The sequence below is a fragment of the Poecilia mexicana genome, unplaced genomic scaffold (genome assembly GCF_051168715.1).
Source record: "Poecilia mexicana isolate PSO_F unplaced genomic scaffold, ASM5116871v1 scaffold_7, whole genome shotgun sequence".
NCBI classification, from domain to species: domain Eukaryota; kingdom Metazoa; phylum Chordata; class Actinopteri; order Cyprinodontiformes; family Poeciliidae; genus Poecilia; species Poecilia mexicana.
In genome coordinates, this window is record NW_028263376.1 from 17,459,807 (window position 1) to 17,477,494 (window position 17,688).

The 17,688-nt window shown below is 36.2% G+C and overlaps 1 protein-coding gene across 1 annotated transcript; it reads right to left on the reverse strand.

The window, feature by feature from the left end:
• Window positions 1-873: 873 nt before the first annotated feature.
• ptpn1 (protein tyrosine phosphatase non-receptor type 1) lies at window positions 874-16,285 on the reverse strand. Its single transcript, XM_014985297.2, has 10 exons — window positions 16,065-16,285; window positions 15,665-15,943; window positions 14,418-14,508; window positions 13,277-13,377; window positions 10,706-10,804; window positions 10,494-10,631; window positions 9,323-9,532; window positions 8,837-8,998; window positions 8,596-8,756; window positions 874-4,812 (listed from the first exon to the last, which is right to left on the reverse strand). Exons 2-10 carry the CDS (start codon window positions 15,719-15,721, stop codon window positions 4,536-4,538), a joined length of 1,296 nt encoding a protein of 431 aa, XP_014840783.2. The 5' UTR covers window positions 15,722-15,943; window positions 16,065-16,285; the 3' UTR covers window positions 874-4,535.
• Between the last annotated feature and the right edge of the window lie 1,403 nt (window positions 16,286-17,688).

Genomic DNA, 17,688 nt, shown 5'->3' on the forward strand with positions numbered 1-17,688 from the left:
CGGAATATGTAATAGGGCCATGCAGGGGAAAAAAACATAAGTTTTTCTCACAATTCTGACTTTTGTTATCAGAGGTTTAAAGTTAGAATAATTTTTGTGGCACTAACACTCTTCCAAAGTTGCACCTTGTCAAAACAATTTTTTTCACCAGTGGGACGTAATTACAGATGGCAAAACAAAACTGATTTTATGATACCAAGGCTTGACATAGCCTTGAAACCGCAGAGAGAAAACTACAAGCCAATCAGAACCTGTCACTACCAACCACGTGAGAACGCTCTGGCTCCTTATTGGTCAGATGTGTCCGGCGGGAGAAAGAGCATATAAAAGCAGAAGCTGTGTTCCGAGGAAAACAAAGACACCTTTTTGACATAACTGAGTACTTTTTTAAAGCTAAATTATAAATGTAATTCTTAAAAACATGTGGTACAAAAAATAGGTTTCCATTTATTAAGTTATTTTTGCAATCATCTTAGTTTTGGAGTAAGTAAACCACATAGATCGACCTACTTTTACTCAAACTAAAACATTCAGCTCAAATAATAAAATAATCAAACCCAAAAACTTTGAAACTCTTGTCTTATGAAAACGCAAAAGTGCAAAACCTTTATGAGCAGATAACTTTAAAAATGGAAGAAAAAATACTTTTTGGAGCAATATTTTTAATCGATATTGAGGAATTATTTACTTAAAACAAGCTCCAATATCTTGTAAGTTAGTTTAGTTTTATTTCAAATGTGTAAAGATATTTGCACTAGAAACTAGACAAAAATACCTTGTAAGATTTAATGCTTTTGCAGCATAGAGAAAGTGTTGGAAACCTGATGAATGAGGAGACAATGTTTCCTCATAAATCTGAAGAAAAACAGGACATTTTTTTCCTTTGTTTTCTTTATTAAAAATGAAAACAACAAATGTAAATAAAAAAATATGTTTCTAAGCTCAGCATACGTATAGAAAATGGGAAAACGTGGTGCAATTACTGCACAGGTGCTGAGGTTTTAATCCGTTAAAGCAGAAAAAGAACTCAGCACACTTAAAACCTGATCTGAAATATATATATATATGCTTATATATAAATTTAATAAGGGTGTGTCCTGCAGTGAGGACGTTCATACATTCTAAGGAAAGGTACAGCTGTCGGACAAAGTACTGAACTCTGTCTCGTCCCAAAGGTAAACGAATGGTAGCAGCTCAACTAATCTCTTATTTGGACAAATCTGTCGATTCACAAACGCAGCATGCTTTAAAAAAAAAAAAAAAACAACTAACAATCATAAAGAAGAACACGGCCAGTTCAGGCTCACACCATGACACGATGAAAAATCTGAACAGTGCATCGTTTTCATCCCTGTGCTGGTGTTTGATTCTTTTTTTTTTTTTTTTGGTTAGTTTTAAAATCCCTGGTCCCACGCTCAACCTCAGAGACCTACACATACCTCTCTACAAACTGAAATATCACTGAGAAGTTCATTTAGCTCAGTAATTCAGTTCACAAAGTGATAAATATAAAGCATTTAATTTGATTAACTTTCATGACGAACTGGTGAAAACTAGTGATGCACGACATATCGGGACAAACATTGGCATCGGCTGATTTTGGTCATCTTATAACATCTGTCCGCGCGATAAATAAAATCAGGCCGGTATTAACAACCAATATTTGCTTTCATCTTGTTGGCATTTATTTCTATCAAAACAGTACAGAAATATTTATAATATCAGTAAATATGGTTTACCAGCAATATAAACGATATTGCTGATATCGTTTGTATCCGATGTAGATATCGTCCCAAATTTTTGCATCTGTGCATCCCTTGTAAACCCCCAAAACTCAGGTTCAAACTGCACAATCACAGAGACGACTCCTGTCTTGCACCGTCATTGGCACATGGTTAGGCTGGAAAGTTAGGTGGAAGGAAAAAGGTGCACAAGCAAGTTTAAAGTCAGAGCAGAAATCTTTGAAGACCTTTTAGAGCCCGATGATAAATTCACATGATCAGAAGTGAATTTATCACGAATCTATGGAGTCGAGAAGAACTAAATCCTGACGTTAAAGTATTTTCTTTAAAACCCTGGCAGAGCCACAGGCTCATCTTACATCACATGTGAGTTTGGCTTTTTGAACTGAATCACTGAGATGAACAGACTTCTTAACGATATTTTAATTTACGTGAAAGGACACCACACGTCCTTTTTTTTATTGCTGGCAAATAGTTGGGTGTGAGCTACTCTGACCTTTCGCTCGCTTTACAAGGCATGTCAGCTACCTTCAGGTGAGGTTTTTACATCGACTGTGAAACTACGGACAGTATGTAGAGCCATGTGTTGTGATCCATCTCAGGATTAAAATAAAATAAAAAAAAAAAAATAACACGATTCTGCCTGGAAACTGGAGGAGACACGTCACCCTAAAAAAAAAAAAAAAGCATCTAGTACTTACTGTAAATGTTGCATTAATAGATAGTTCCCACAAGACCGGACTGGAAGTAATTTACCCCGGAAGGCGCCATCTTGGTAGGCAACTGGTAAACAGTGTTACCGAAGCTTAAATTAGTCTTTTTGCGTCTTTTTCTACTCTTCAGGAGAAATGGTTCAGTGTCTAGCTTTAGCACATCTTATGAAAATAGTCGTTTGTGTTTTCTGACGGCCATTCAATGATCTGATCGCGTTTCTGTGCTTGTGAATAAAACTGATCCGTCTCTTTCTATTGCGCAGAGTGTAAATGTAAAACGGCAAAAATCCTTTTAATAAGATGAAAATCTGTTTATTAACGACGTACAGTCTACTGCTTCTTTCTCCATCTGCTATTTGTGACGCATAATAACTGGAATGTAAAATTTATTAAGTTTATTGACATTATATGATTGTTAATATGGTCACATAAGAAGTAATCGCAGAGACTGAATGTAGTTTGGATTTTTAGAGGAACAGTGTATTTGGACATCCTCACTTTATAGTCATGTTTCATAACTTTGTGCAAATCAATCAGTCATGAAACTCTGCAGGTTTTCCAACAAAATGAAGTTTTTACAACAATCAGTTCAATACGCAGTTATTGATTGACGGAACATTTGAAAATATTATTAGCACTAATAAAGTGATCAGAATACGTTTTGTATTATATGGATTGTGCTTCCTCTGGACATTAGCCAGCCGCTGTCATCGATGCTAACGCTGCGTTCCGGTTGAACTCAGAGCTGGGAAATTTCGACTTCCCGTTTGGGATAAACCAACTCCAACGTTCTCCGAAGTGGGATTTCCACTGAGGAACCGGGAGCAGCTCCAACTAACCCCAGTTACGACTTGCAAGGTGGACTTTGCGGTTCAAAATTTCCGCTCCTGGCATCAACATTTAAAACGTGGTGGAAATATGTTAATTTTACGAGACACAAGCGGAATAGAAGTGCGTCTAAAATCAATGCCACATGTAGCGCCTGAAACTACAAAGAGTTTTTGCAAACAATGTTTGTGGGCGACACCATTCTAAAATACAGACTTCTTAACTAGTTAACTTTTCCCAGGTAACTGGAACGCAACACGAATAGCAAAGTTTGCTCACCTCTACAGGATGTAATGAGAACTTCTTCACTGTTTTATCGCCTTTGTATTTACACCCTTAAATGTAACAATATCCAAACACCACTTACGCATAATTAATAAAGTGTTAAAACTGCCTTCGTACTATCAAGATGGTGATGGAGCACCAGGCTGTAGGAATCGTGACGTCATGTGGGAACTATCTATAGTTTTCACTGAATAGATTCACAAATGTACAAATATTAGGGCCATACTAAGAAAAAGTAAAATTACAAGAGTAAAGTCATGTTACGATAATAAAGTCGTAATATTTTGAGAATAACGTCATGATTTTGCAAAAATAAAGGTGTAATATTAAAAGAATAAAGTCATAATGTTACAACTTCATTCTCGTAATTTCATTTTAAATTATTTTCCAAGTGGCCCTAATACCCCGTCGTACAAAGGAATAAAAAAAGCATAACTAGTGTGCAGAGATCATTGAAAATCCACACTTTCATTCATAAACTCTTTGTGTGAACAAAGCTTCTCCCTTAGTGACATGTTTTCAGTCCAGCTTGATCAAAATCATGATCAGCCTGTTACTAAACGTGTTCAGGATAAAAATGGAAAAACATTCAAAGGTGTCATTTTGGTAAATAAGAAAGAAGAAGCGTGTAAATTAGGCGGAGGTGCTCAATGCAAACCCCTTCGCCTTAGCAGACCGACGTCTGTTTTATGTTGCGTCTGCGTTTGGGTCGGCACACACACTCAGCTCTCCCCCACACACACACAAACACACACGTACGTTTATTTAGGATGATGTGGCACCTGAAAAAGCGAGGCCCTGAGCGTCGGAGATGGCGTACACACAAAGAAGGTTTTGGGTAAAGAGAGGCAGCCGACCGTTTACAACATGATCACAGGAGAACCGCGTCGACGCAGGCTGACCGGCCAGCCGAGTCCACATCATGGAACGAAAGAGAAAAGACGACAGGAAGGAGGCAGGACAGGCATCAGTGGAAATAGACGCGGTAGCAGACGTAAGCGCTGAGGGCCAGCGCCGTGCCCAGGCACACGTGGGCCGTCAGAGGGGACCAGGCCCCCGGCACAGGACAGGTTCCCTTCTCCCGCTCTGCTCCCTCCGTCCCGTCCTCCGCCGCCGCCCCCTGCTGGGGTTTCCTCGGAGCGCCGGACGTCAGGTCTTCGATTCCCACAGGCCCGTCCCGTCTGTCCGGAGGCGGCTCCGGGGCGGCTGGGTTTCTGTTCCTCAGCTCTGTGTCTGCTGGAGACCTGGAAGACCAAACAGCAGAACAAAGGTTTAATTTCCCTTTTAGCCGATTATTATTGTAACTGTCCACTTCGGTCGTTATAAAAATCAAATATCACTTATAAGATATTTGACTTGGTCATTTTTAATTTAACCTTCTGTCTCTTTAAAAAAAAAAACTCCTGCTCTTTCTGAAACTCCGCCTTCAGCACACCATCACAACAATGCTCCTCCATGATGCCGTTTATAGCCGTTCTTAGCTCAGCAGACTCGTAGTTCCAGTTGCTGCTGCCACTAGTCTGGAGGAGCTGACAGGCTGAATGGTTGCCATGGAGACTAAAGGATTTCTCATGCATGTTTTAGATGAGGAAGCAGCAAACAGTCACTTTCCCACTGGTGGTAAATCTCACGAGAACGTTTGTAAATGGCTTCATGGAGAAACGCTGTGATGAAGGCGAAGTGCCAGAAAGAGCAGCAGGAGCTTCTTAAAGAGACAGAGACCCATTTTCAAGGCGTCAAATTTCAGTTATGTTTGATGACATGTAGCATTTTTTTAATAACAGCTGAAGGAGACACAGTTTCCTGATTTTGCTATGAAATGAAACTATTTGCCGATTGTTTGAAAACAATGTTCTAGGTTTTCGTATGACATTAGGAAAACATGCGATAGTATTAGAGAAAGTCTTGACTAAATCTGCAAATAATTACAACATGTTACTTCCTTACATAGTGCAGAGTCAATGATTTACTAAGAAAAGTTGCTTTGTGCAACGTCTGCTTCTCTACTAAAAAACACATAAACTAACCCTAAAGTTAAAGTGTCAACAGGAAAACCGAGCTTGAGCCTAAATAATGATCCAACATTCATTGGAGTCCAGGCACTTCTTCATGATATGCAAAATATTGAGATCACAATAGGTGCAATACATAAATTATATACATAGATATGTAGATATAGAAGTGGTCGCAGATGACAGATAAATGATGCAGCATCGTTTCCTCTTAAGCTCTACAGGAGGAGCAAAGACTGCTACGTTTTCCACACAGCTTCTCCATTTTGGTTTCATTTCTGTCTGATGAATAATGACGATGTTAAATCTGCTGCGCGTTTCTGAACACTTGAGGTTAGATTTAAATCAACTTTAAGCCTGATAAAGATCAGACCGTCTTTATTATCGTGACCTGATGTGTAAAACCTGATTTCATGACTTTTTATGTAAGTTACAAAGTGGCTCTGATGGGGAACAAAATCAACACCTAACAGGTTATTAGCTTAGTTTATTTCAAACACAGAGTATCATAATATAACAGTTTGGTAACTGTTTGAAAATGAAGTATAAACTTTTTTCATATGTCTTACGTTTCACACATTGCTCTTTATTTGAAGTATATATACAAACTTTTTATACAGAAATGTGATTGTTTCAATAAAAAGTTTATTTCATTCCGTTTTAATTTTTATTTTAGTTAAGCGTGGTTACTATCACTCAGAGCTTAAATTTTAGCTTCTAAGACACAAAATACTAATTTAAAGTGTCAGCAGAAAGTCACTAAGTATCACTGGAAAGTTAAGTGGAAGGACGAACATCTGGTGGAAAAAAGCGTCAAGTGGACTTTAAGAAAACATTTTTGTCAAAAACCCACCAAGACGACGATTCATGACAGGAAGTGTTGTGATTTATCGATGTCAAAATCACATTTAAAATCTTTGCTACTAGTTTCCTCATAGCATTCTTATCAAATCAACGATAAACCATCTCAGGTGCAGCCGGCTCCCTCACCTGTCCTTACTGCTGCTGCTCTGTGTCAAAATGACTTCATGCGTCTTGTTTGTGTTTGCCGATTGGCCCACAGAGCCAGCCGAAGGCAAACCAAATTTAATTAGGGAAATAAAACAACTAATTCAGGAGTTTTCAAAGTGAGGGTCGTGGCCCCTGGAAGGGCCACCAGAAGGTCTTAGAGGGGCAAAAAGAAAAAATTGACTGAATTGAAATTTTTGTAATCAAAATCTAGTCTATTGTTCCAATTAATAATATATATGCAAAAATAATTTGTTGAAATGTTACTTCCAGGTTGTTTCTGACTGGTTGCTCTTTAAGCTAGCATAGCAACTGTAAAATGGACAGAAAAAAGACTGAAGGATGTAATAATTATTGAATAACAAACAATAAATAAATTAATCGCACAATAAATTAAAACAAGCTCAATGATTTCCATTTGTATAATTTATTGTTTTTCTCGTTTCTACCAAAAAACTCGTGTTTTGGTCTCAACTAGCTTGTTTTTCTGAATGACAATTTTGTTTACAGAGGCTTCATAATTCATTTTATTTGTTGTTTTGCTTATTTGTTTTGGATATTTAAAATATCTTACAGTTCCAGTGTTAAATATTCATTAAAATTTAAACTTTATTTACCTTTGAGAATGTGTTCTTGCATTATATCATGTCTTTAAAATGACCTCAAAACAACAATATTATAATTTATCACAATAACTTTTGAGAATTTAAAGTTTGTTACCATGGCAGGCCTATTGAACAGCGAATAAAAAGTTTGTGATGCAATAATTTCCAGGATTAAAGTAGGTCTGAACCAGAGTGAGTCTCTCAGATTATGCAGAGCTGCTATCATTTTAAATCTTATCTCTTCTGCATCTGGCCGCCTCGTTCCTGTAAATCAGTCAGACTTGAGAAACAGGTAGACCGAGAAAAAAAATAAAAATAAAGAAAAGCTAGAGATACAGATGAATGCACCCCTGATGGCATTCATGAAAAACGGTTCTGAGGAAAGGAAGGAAGATTATGAGGCAGATTACCTGCATTAAACTGACTCTGGATTGGAGTAAATCTGGATTGAGCGCCACAGTTTATTCATAACAGCTTAATTCACTCCAGGTTTAGAGCTGCTACTAAAAGAAATAAAATAAATCTGCTTGTGTATTTTCTAATCTTATTTTACTCAAACTTCACCAGATAATGGCGATTTAATGCAAAAAGAAAAAGTCTGCATCTCAATAAATAAGAATATTATTGATTATAATATCAGAAACTCCATGTAAAATGTGAAACTGATGGTTCCTTACACACACAGAGCGACATATTTCTGTTCATTTTCATTTCAATGACATGGGGAAGTGCTGACATGAAAGCTGCAGCTATTTACCGCCCGGCACAAGCCACAAAAGGTCATTTCCAGAGAAGCCTGCTGTTCACAAACCACAGAGTCCAAGCATTTCCATTTCAGTGGAAGGAAGAAGTGTACTTGAGAGAGGATAACAGTTTTAAGCAGAGGTACGTCAAAAATAAGCTACAAGATTACTAAAAAGCTGATTAATTTTGGTAATTTAACCCAAGCTGCCGTATCCAAGCATTTTCATTGAAAGTTAAGTGGAAGGAAAAAGTGTTAGGACCATGTAAGGGCCTAAACAAAACATGAAAGTTGTCCCACAGACACCTGCACAAGCTAGAAAATGTATATTCCAAATAAACTTGCTGCAGCCAAGAATTTCCATAGAAAGTTCAGTGGAAGGAAAAATTTTGATTTAAAAACACAGTACCAAGAGAGGATGGTATAGAAATTTTAACCACATCTAAAAATAAACTACAATATCATTAAAAAGGTGATTAATTTCACCCAAAGCTACATCAGATTCATAACTCGCATGTAGACGATTTTGGCTTAAAGTAAACTAACGTCCAATTACAAGTTCCTTTTTTTTCTAATTAAATTTAAAAATAACTCTTTGAAGATTTCCTATGTTATTGAGATGCATGTGTGGATTTTTAGGCCAGCATTTCGGATGCTCACCTCAGTTGGGACGTTTCCACATGCTGGACGAATTCTATGTCATCAGGGAAAAAACATGGCTGCACTCGGCCGTTGTGAGGGTCTCTGGGAGGAGGAAGAGGAGGCGGCGGGGTGAACTCTGGAGGATCATCTTCCTCATTCGACAGCTCTTTCCATGACTCCTAGGAACAAAACAGAAATATACACGTTATTTTTAAGAAAGCATCTTTAAAAAATTGAGAAGAGGAGAAGAAGAACCTGCCTGGAGAGACGTGTCTCCTTTGATGTACTTGGCACCTTCAATCACGGCGAGGTAGGAGAAGCGAAGCTGGTCTGGCGTTTGTATCAAACCCATCCGATGACGGCGCATCTCCAGCAGCACTTCACGGATACGCACCGAAGACGGGTCTTTACGGAGAGACATCTGTAAAAATAACAGAAAAACACTCCTTTTAAATCTGTTACTTCTGTGAAAATAATAGCAAAACATTGTTCTTGCCTCTGCAAAGAATAACAGCAAAACAGCCATCTTACATTAGTAAAATAATAGCAAAATGCCATTTTTACATCTGTAAAAAATAACAGAAATACGCCCATATTACATTTGCAAAAAATTAAAATAAAAAGCAGGAAAAACGACGTTTATACTTCTGTAAAAACAACAGCAAAAATCAGCTTCCAGACTAAAACTTTGTCTTGTTCCATTGGAAACATTAAACTACGACTCTGCTGATGAGCCTTTACGAACCAAAAGGAGGCAGGTGTCCACGAGACAGAAGGTCCCGGAGCGTCCGATGCCAGCGCTGCAGTGTACCACCACCGGCCCGTGTTCCGCATTCAGACAGCCCGACTCGCGCACCTTGAAGAGGAAGTTGAGGAAGGAGGCGGGAGACTCTGGGACCCCAAAGTCAGGCCAGGTCGTGTAGTGAAAATGTAAAATTTCACGCGTCTCCTGAGTCTGCAGGGGCAGAGCAGAGTGAAAACGATCAGAAGAAATCCAGTGAAAGCAAGAAGGACTTTTTTCTTCTTTTTTTTTTTTTTTGCTATGCAAATTATTTCTCAGAACTGAAAACGGCAAAGAAAAGCTGCAGTTTCAGCAAATGAAACTGAGAAAACATGGATAAGAGAAGCGAAAAGAAGGAAATTTGTTTCATATGTTTCAGTTCTTCAGCGATCATCTCACACACGACTTTACAGGAACGAACATCAGGGTTTCTGCAGGTTTCACCAACTCAAATTTAACACTTTTTAAGACTATTATGAATTAAATTTAAGGATCAGCGTTAGCGGCAGCGTCTCCCATTTTCTGGGAAGCTCTAGCCGGGCCAGCAGATCAAAAATGAGACATTTCTGCAGTCTGTTTGAGGCTCTTAGCTTCCTGCTTCTCATTCTCTATACAAGCTTAACCCCAAAGAGCTGAGCTGTTTTAGAACAAAACCCACGAACGGGGTAGCAACAGTTAGCAGCTATTTAGCAGTAGCCTCAACGACGACGAAGTATTAGTGACAGAGTGACAAAAAATCAAATAAAATAATGAAAATAAAGGCAAAATATTATGAGAATAAAGTCAAAATAATACAAAAACAGTCAATTTGTTCTAGTATTAATCTTGTATAACATTATTCTCGTAATTTTATTTATTTTTTATTTTCTAAGACTCCGTCGTAATGTCTGTGGTGACAAACTTTTGCCTGACGGGAAGAAAACTACACAGAATACAGAAGATTAAATAGTCTTGCCATGACAATTAAATTTTTCTAAATTAATTTTCAATCTTTTATTTTAGAAACAGGAACTTAAGACTGTCTAATTATGCACAGACACTTTCAACAACAACAAAAGCCATCATCACAATGTGGATTAGCATCATTAGCACGTAGCTTCTGGACTCATCGTGATAATGGTGAGGAACAACTCACAGACAGATTCTCCAGCTCCAGCTGTCGGACTGTGTAGTACGATTTGATGTCCTCCGAGATGAGAGTGACCTTGAAGCTGGTGTCTTCGAAGATGACATCTTTCTCCTCCCTTTGAGGCCAATATTGGGCACATTTGATCTGAACCCACAGGAGAACACAGGTTATACACAAGAAGAAAGGGAAATGCAGAGAGATGGAGAGCTGATGCTTACAGATCCTTTCTCTATGACCCGGTTCAGCATCACGACTCCGCGGGTCCTCTGCTCCCAAACCATCTCCCAGAAATGACCACATGTACTTGGAAGGGGTCCCTAAGAAGAAACGACAGAGAAAACAACCATTTAACCACTTAAACTGGCAAATATTAAGATTTTGTCTGATCATTCAGACAAAACCCTTTGGATTCCGTGTTTTAACGAGAAGCCGTTATTTGCCTAATTTTATGCATTTGTTTTGTTATGAAAGCAGCCATTCTTTCTTTTGTGTGAAATTTTAATCAAAGTTTTGGTTTTTGTTTAATACAAAAAGGAAAATGAACAAAAACGCTGCTAACAAATCCACCGATCCGAATCCGTAACTAAACTAATAAGTGTTGGTGACTCTGGTTTTACTCCTCAGTTAGTCCTGAAGTCGGATCTTTCACTTTTTATGACTTCCAGAGCAAAAAGAAGCTTCCTGTCCATCTGCGTCATGTGACTCTGTGTTCAGATATCCGCACACAGCTCCGAGTTCGGCGCTGCAGCTCAGACAGTCGTTAAATTTTACAACCTCAACAGCAAACCGACGGCTCTATGACGCAGGTAACCAAATTTCTTCCACACACAACGAACTGGAACTGAACTGAAACAAGTTACGAACCAAATCACCAACAAGCCAAATCAAAACATGCAGCATGCTAATGTTAGCCTAGCTCAGGGATCTGTAGCCTTTATGACCTAAGAAGGCATTTTGTGAAACAAAAAACCCAAGTTTGTGAATCAGAGCCAGTAATTCACAACTTTTTGAAAAAAAAAAAAAGGCATCTTATAAATTTATAAAAGAAAAAAAAAATAAACAAAAGTTTGCAAAAGCAGATGGATATGATTTGCTTTTCTCTGTGGGCTGGACAATGATGTAAAACTAAGCGTCCTCTCTGAGAAACGTGGTGGTGGCAGCATCATGGTAGAAATACACCAGAAAGGTTTTCCAGCTCTAACCGAAGCACAAAATGGTCAGGGTACCTGAACAGAAATGTAAGCCACACTTTTTAGATTTTTATTTATAAATCATTTTTACCACCACGTTTCCTTCCTCTTCCATAATTATTTGTATTTTTGTTAGTTTTTTTCCCACATTAAATCAAAACAAGATACTTTTTAACAGTCCTGAAGAGACAAAGTTAATTCAGGAACTGTGCCGCTCATGACGTCAGCATGTTGGAGCAGCTATGACATGCTAGTTCTCATTTGTTCATAACTTTTACCGTTGCATGTTTGGGAGATCATTACCTCTGGATGCTGCAATCTTACTTTTTACCATCTGATACTTTTCATGATTCTAGCATAACTTAGTAATTGAGGGTAGATAAGTTTACGTCCACAAAGTAACAAATAGATTAGAATTTTCTCAACATTCTTTGAACACAATACTGGAAAAGTTACTGGATTTTAAATGAAGTTCAATTTGTTTTTATATGGAAGCACAACCTATATCATCTGAAAGAGCTTTACATGGCAAACAGAATCCAGTTCATGCACACCAAGGATTTTATGTGTAAAACCATACTACCATTAGGGATGAAACGATTAATCGTGATTAATCGATTATTGAAAAAACCTGTCAACTAATCTAGTAATCGATTAATCGCTAACCGGAGTACAGACTCAAAAAAAATGCCATTTGCTTTAAGAACAACACACTCAGAGCAGCAATTAGGCCAAAACTATACAAAAATCTACACATTTTGGATTTTTAGATTAAAAACAAATGTTTGTCTGTAAATATGTTTTACCCAGAACTCCTAAAATGTCAAAGTTTAAACTTCACCTGGTTCACATTCTGTTAAAAAACACAAACTCTCCTATTAGGAACCATTTCCTATCCAATTATTAATCAGTTAATGCAAAAATGAACCAACTAATCTACTAAATAATCTGGTGTGCATTAAAGAGATGCTGTTATTGCATTTCAATGCCAATGTCAAAATTATTTACAAAGCACTTTTAAAAAGGTTTAAAACTGCACCAAAGTGCTGCACGAAAATTATAATAGAATAAGTTCATGAAAAGAAAAATAAATAATATTAATATATATATATATATATGTATATATATATATATATATGCACATACATACATGATATAATAAGAGTAATAAGTAAATAAAGTAAAAAATAAAACATCACAACAGGAGAGTTACAGTATCAGGCCTCAATTAAATGCAGAAGAATAAAAATTAGTTTTAAGAAGCAATTCAGGCAATAAAGTGTTAAGTAAAATTTAATTGTTTGTTTTGTATCTTTTTCATGCTTTTCTAATCTTGCATAAAAACACTCAAGTTTTTAAATGAAAAATCTGCACAGAGTAAATGTTTTTATCCGATTAAATCGATTCATTGTATCATCAGTTGCAGCCAATATGTCTCATCATCCAGTGTATTCTTACATTTTGCTGAAAGGTTTGCTTGTAGCTTTTAAATTACTGTCAGGCTGCGTTTTATAGATACGTTTTATTACAATACAAATAGATATTCTGAGTAAAGGCTGCGTCTCCCTTGGAGCGCAGCGAGTCTCCCTGGATGCTCACCTGAGTAAGAATATATTTCCTCTGCGCCTCTTCTGCAGTTATTAGGCTGGCGTTGATGTAGTCGTTTGGACCCAGCTGCAGGCAGATTCTGCTGTGGTCAACTGGAGAACAGAGAGAGACGCAAACAAAAGCAACAATTTAAATTTTAAATCGATAACACCCCTCCCACACAGCGTCCTCCCCTGGCTGTGAGCAAAGGGCGTCGCTGGACGGACTAAAAACAGACACCGTGTGAATCTCACCCTGAGAGGTACCAGCCCAGGGATCTTTTTGAGATAAAAACGTAAACAGAACTACTTAGTTTCGGGTTCCTCATTTTCACATCTCGTTAAATGCGAATATGAAAAACCGTAACTATTTGCAACGCCGGCGCTGCACAAATTTTGCATGGCTCATTCAGTGTGAAGAAAAGAGGAAACCACCAAAGTTCAAATGTTAAACTCTGTTAGCTGCTTAGTTTATTAGATAATGATATTGAACAATAATATATACTCTGTATGATTAGGTGGAAACATAACAGTAGTTTAATGGAGAAAGGATAATGAAGTAATAATCAAACTAGTAAAGTATAATTAGTGGCTTCCTTAGTTTCCTATTAAATGTTTTGTGAATTTTATGTCATTTATTTATTTTAAAAAGGGTTTTAAAAATAAAAAACTAGAGAAAACACGCATACATAACCAAGACCAAAGTAATTAGCTTAGCACTACTTTTCTTTTTGAAAAAGAGTAGAAAGGAGTAAACACTTATTTAATGAAATATATTACTTACCGACTCAATAATGATCAGAAATTTGTAATTAAAACCATAAAAACCAACAAATATATTACAAAGAAAATCTGCTAACCCATAATAATAATTATTATTCTGATACAAAGTTATCAGAATAATTACCAACTCCTTGTTAATGTAACACATTAAAAAAACATAAACTTGGGTAAATTTTGGGTAAGATGATTTCTAAAATAGGATCCGGACTCTACCTTTAAATAATTATTACTCTGCCAGAGGAGAAATGGGAGCAAGCAGCTGCAACGGTGTTATTGGTCAAATGAAAACACGACACGTCTCAGTTAGCATGGATATTTAAGTTTGTTTTCTTTAAGTCTGACCAGGTGAAGAAAGGCGAAGAGCAACTCACAGGGGCTGACGTCCCGGTAACGGTTCCTAGTCTTGTTTTCAGGAAATTTGGCAACTTTGCATGGTAATTCACAAGACTGCTGGCGAATGTCCTGCGGGAAAACAAACCAAAAAATGGTTTTACAAACAGCATTATATTATTTTTTATACATCCAAGTGTGACTGCAATGTTTGAAAAATCTAAATTTATGCATGTGTGCAAAGAAAGTCCTGTGCAGGGGGGAGGAGGTTCTTCCTTCCTAAATTTTGTCCTACATGTCAAGTTGTTTCATGCTGAAGAAGTTTATGTAAAACATAGACACCTGTAGCTCATAAGTTTACTAAACACTATCATGAATATAAATATATAAAACGTAGTCCTTTGGAGATTTATTTTAATCATTCTATTAACAGGGTGAGATGATTTTAACCATTTAAAGTTCTGACACAGCCAGTTTATAGAGTGAATTTAGGAAGATTTCCAAAGTTAATGCATCTTAAAACATCTAAACCTGTCCCAATATACCCCAAAATCTCGATATATAAATCTTTTAAAAAGCAGAAATTTCCACAATGTCACCAACTGGTCTAGTTCAAGGCCTGTTAATTATCATGATTGATTGCAGCTAGTAGGTTCTCAATGCATCATAAGCTGAATTAATCAATACTGAAGACAATGGGCGATCTAAAATATTAAAGGTAAGGTAATTTTATTTATATAGCACATTTAAGCAACAAGGCAATACAACGTGCTTAAACAAATGAAAAGTTGTTTCTGGACTCTTACAGACTCCAAGATTGAAGCAACTGAACACAGTTCAAACCTCATATTCAGATGTGATACCAATGATCCAACAGAACCTCTACAACTGACCTCAACCAGGACCTCAAAAATGTGTAAACTATGCATGACTGTCCGGAAAAATAATACGGTTTTTGTTCGTTTTTAAGGTACTTAAATTGTAAGCTACATAATTATCTTACAAAACTGTTAGAATAAATAACTAAAAGCCCCAAATGAATATAACATCCACGGTTATTCAAATGTAAAAAGTGTAAATGGAGAGGAAAAACAAGTCATTAGCTTTAAAGAATGTTTCTATTGACAGAATAAGATTATTAAATGAGATTAAAGCTGTGATGGGACGTACTTCAAAATACCCACATACAGTAATAATAAAACATAATAATAATATAATTGTCCCTAAAACATGACATCTTCGCCCTCGGCTTAATGTTTCCCCACCATGATCAGCAGACAGTTCAAACCTCATATACGGAGTTCCAAGTCCCATTTTCGTCGATTTCCCAAAACTCGGCTTCCATCGTTGCCGCCCGTTGTTGTTCCCGAACCCGAAAGGTAAAACCGCGGCTTCCCGGCAATAAAGCCGTAGTAAACTGTAGTTAAGCAATTTCCTGCGTTAGCTCCTAACTGTCCGGGTGCTGGTAGCTAGCAGTAGGGCTGCATAGATCGCTGCCTCGGCCTGTTCTTTAGCGGAAACACGCCGCTAGCTCCTCCTACGCAGCGTAGCTGCCGTCCTTGGCTGTCTAAAAAAGAGCAGAGTGAGTTTTTATAGGAATTAGAAAGCTGTTCTGTGATATCTGAAGTTGATTTACAAGTTCTCGTCATATTCGGAGTACAACTCCATTACTAGGAGGATCCGCTTACCATTCTTACAACAATGGCAAAGACTGACGTGCGAGGGCGCGCGGAGGCATCTTGCTTCTGGAAAGAAATGCGTTCGATTTGTCAGGGAGCGCGCACGCAGGTTTACGTTGAGGTCTGAGTGGAAAGGTTACGTCGTCGTGTGGCGCCATATTGGGAGTGGAAAGTTCGCTTTGAAGGCAGTATATTTTAAACCCAATTTTGAGAATAAACTTTACATAAGTGTTTAATTTTATGTAAAAAAAAAAAAAAAAAAAAAGTATATATATATAATTTACAACAGTATTGATAGTATTATAAATTATAGTCTTACTATAGTAATATTGATAATATATTACAATTATTATATATTGCCAATATTAATAGTTTTATAATAATAACAATACTACTATTTTTAGTATTGTAATAATACTAATTGGCAGTATTGCTGGTATTATAATACTACCAACATTAATATTGTTATTATACAAATTGGATGTATTATAATACTGCCAATACTGTTATAATTTAAATATATATTATGTTTAACATATGGCTCCTGAACATTAAGTATTCTAATACTACCAATATTGGTAACATTATTAGTAACAGTGGTAGTATTTGGTATTAATACTCCCAATACTACTATTGATGGTATTGTAATACTGCCAATATTTATAATAATATATTGGTAGTATTATTGATAGTACTTAAAATATATTTAGTTCTACCATTTTGTTGCAACAATTGAAACCAGAAAAATAGACAACACACCACTCACTAACTAACATTCACTCACTAACATTAAATTGTATTTTAAAAACATCAATACAATACAATATAATACAATTTTATATATAAAGTACTTTAAAACAACACCGTTGGCCAAAGTGCTGCACACTAAAATAATTATAAGAGAAATAAAAAACAACAATTAAGAAATTAAACCAATACCTCAAGTTGAGTCAAAAGCCAAAGGAAAAAACACGATTTAAGAAAGGATTTAAAAAAGAGGAAGTAAATCTGCCTGTCTGATTTTCAAAGGCAACTTTTTCCCAGGTATTCTGACTTCCCAAACAAACAATCCAAATATATATATATATATATATATATATATATATATATATATATATATATATATATATATATATATATATATATATACATATATATATATATATATATATATATATATATATATATATATATATATATATATATGATTTATAAAAAGACCAACATTAATTGCTTTAAGTCTTAAGTGTGTATGTAAATTATTGAATTAGAGCCATTGTATATACAACAAAACTAATAGGAAGAGTAAATTTCCTCCAAAAATCTCATTAGTCAATGTCTGAACTTTTTTAGAAAAAGACAAGGAATTTTCTAAATTTGGAAAATTAAAAAATTTCTCAAGATATGTTCATATTTTTTCTAGAAAATTTCTGACATGAACATAAAAATTTATGAGTTTTCATAATCAAAAATGTTTGACTTTTGGAAATGTTCTCAGTTTCAACTTTGGAAACTCAAACTTCCCATGTTTTTCTCAAAACTTTGAGATTAGTCTAAAAAGTTTTTTAACTTTTTATAGCAAATATTCTACTTTTCAAACTCAAAAATAGCTTTTTTTTCAGAGCATTTCTAA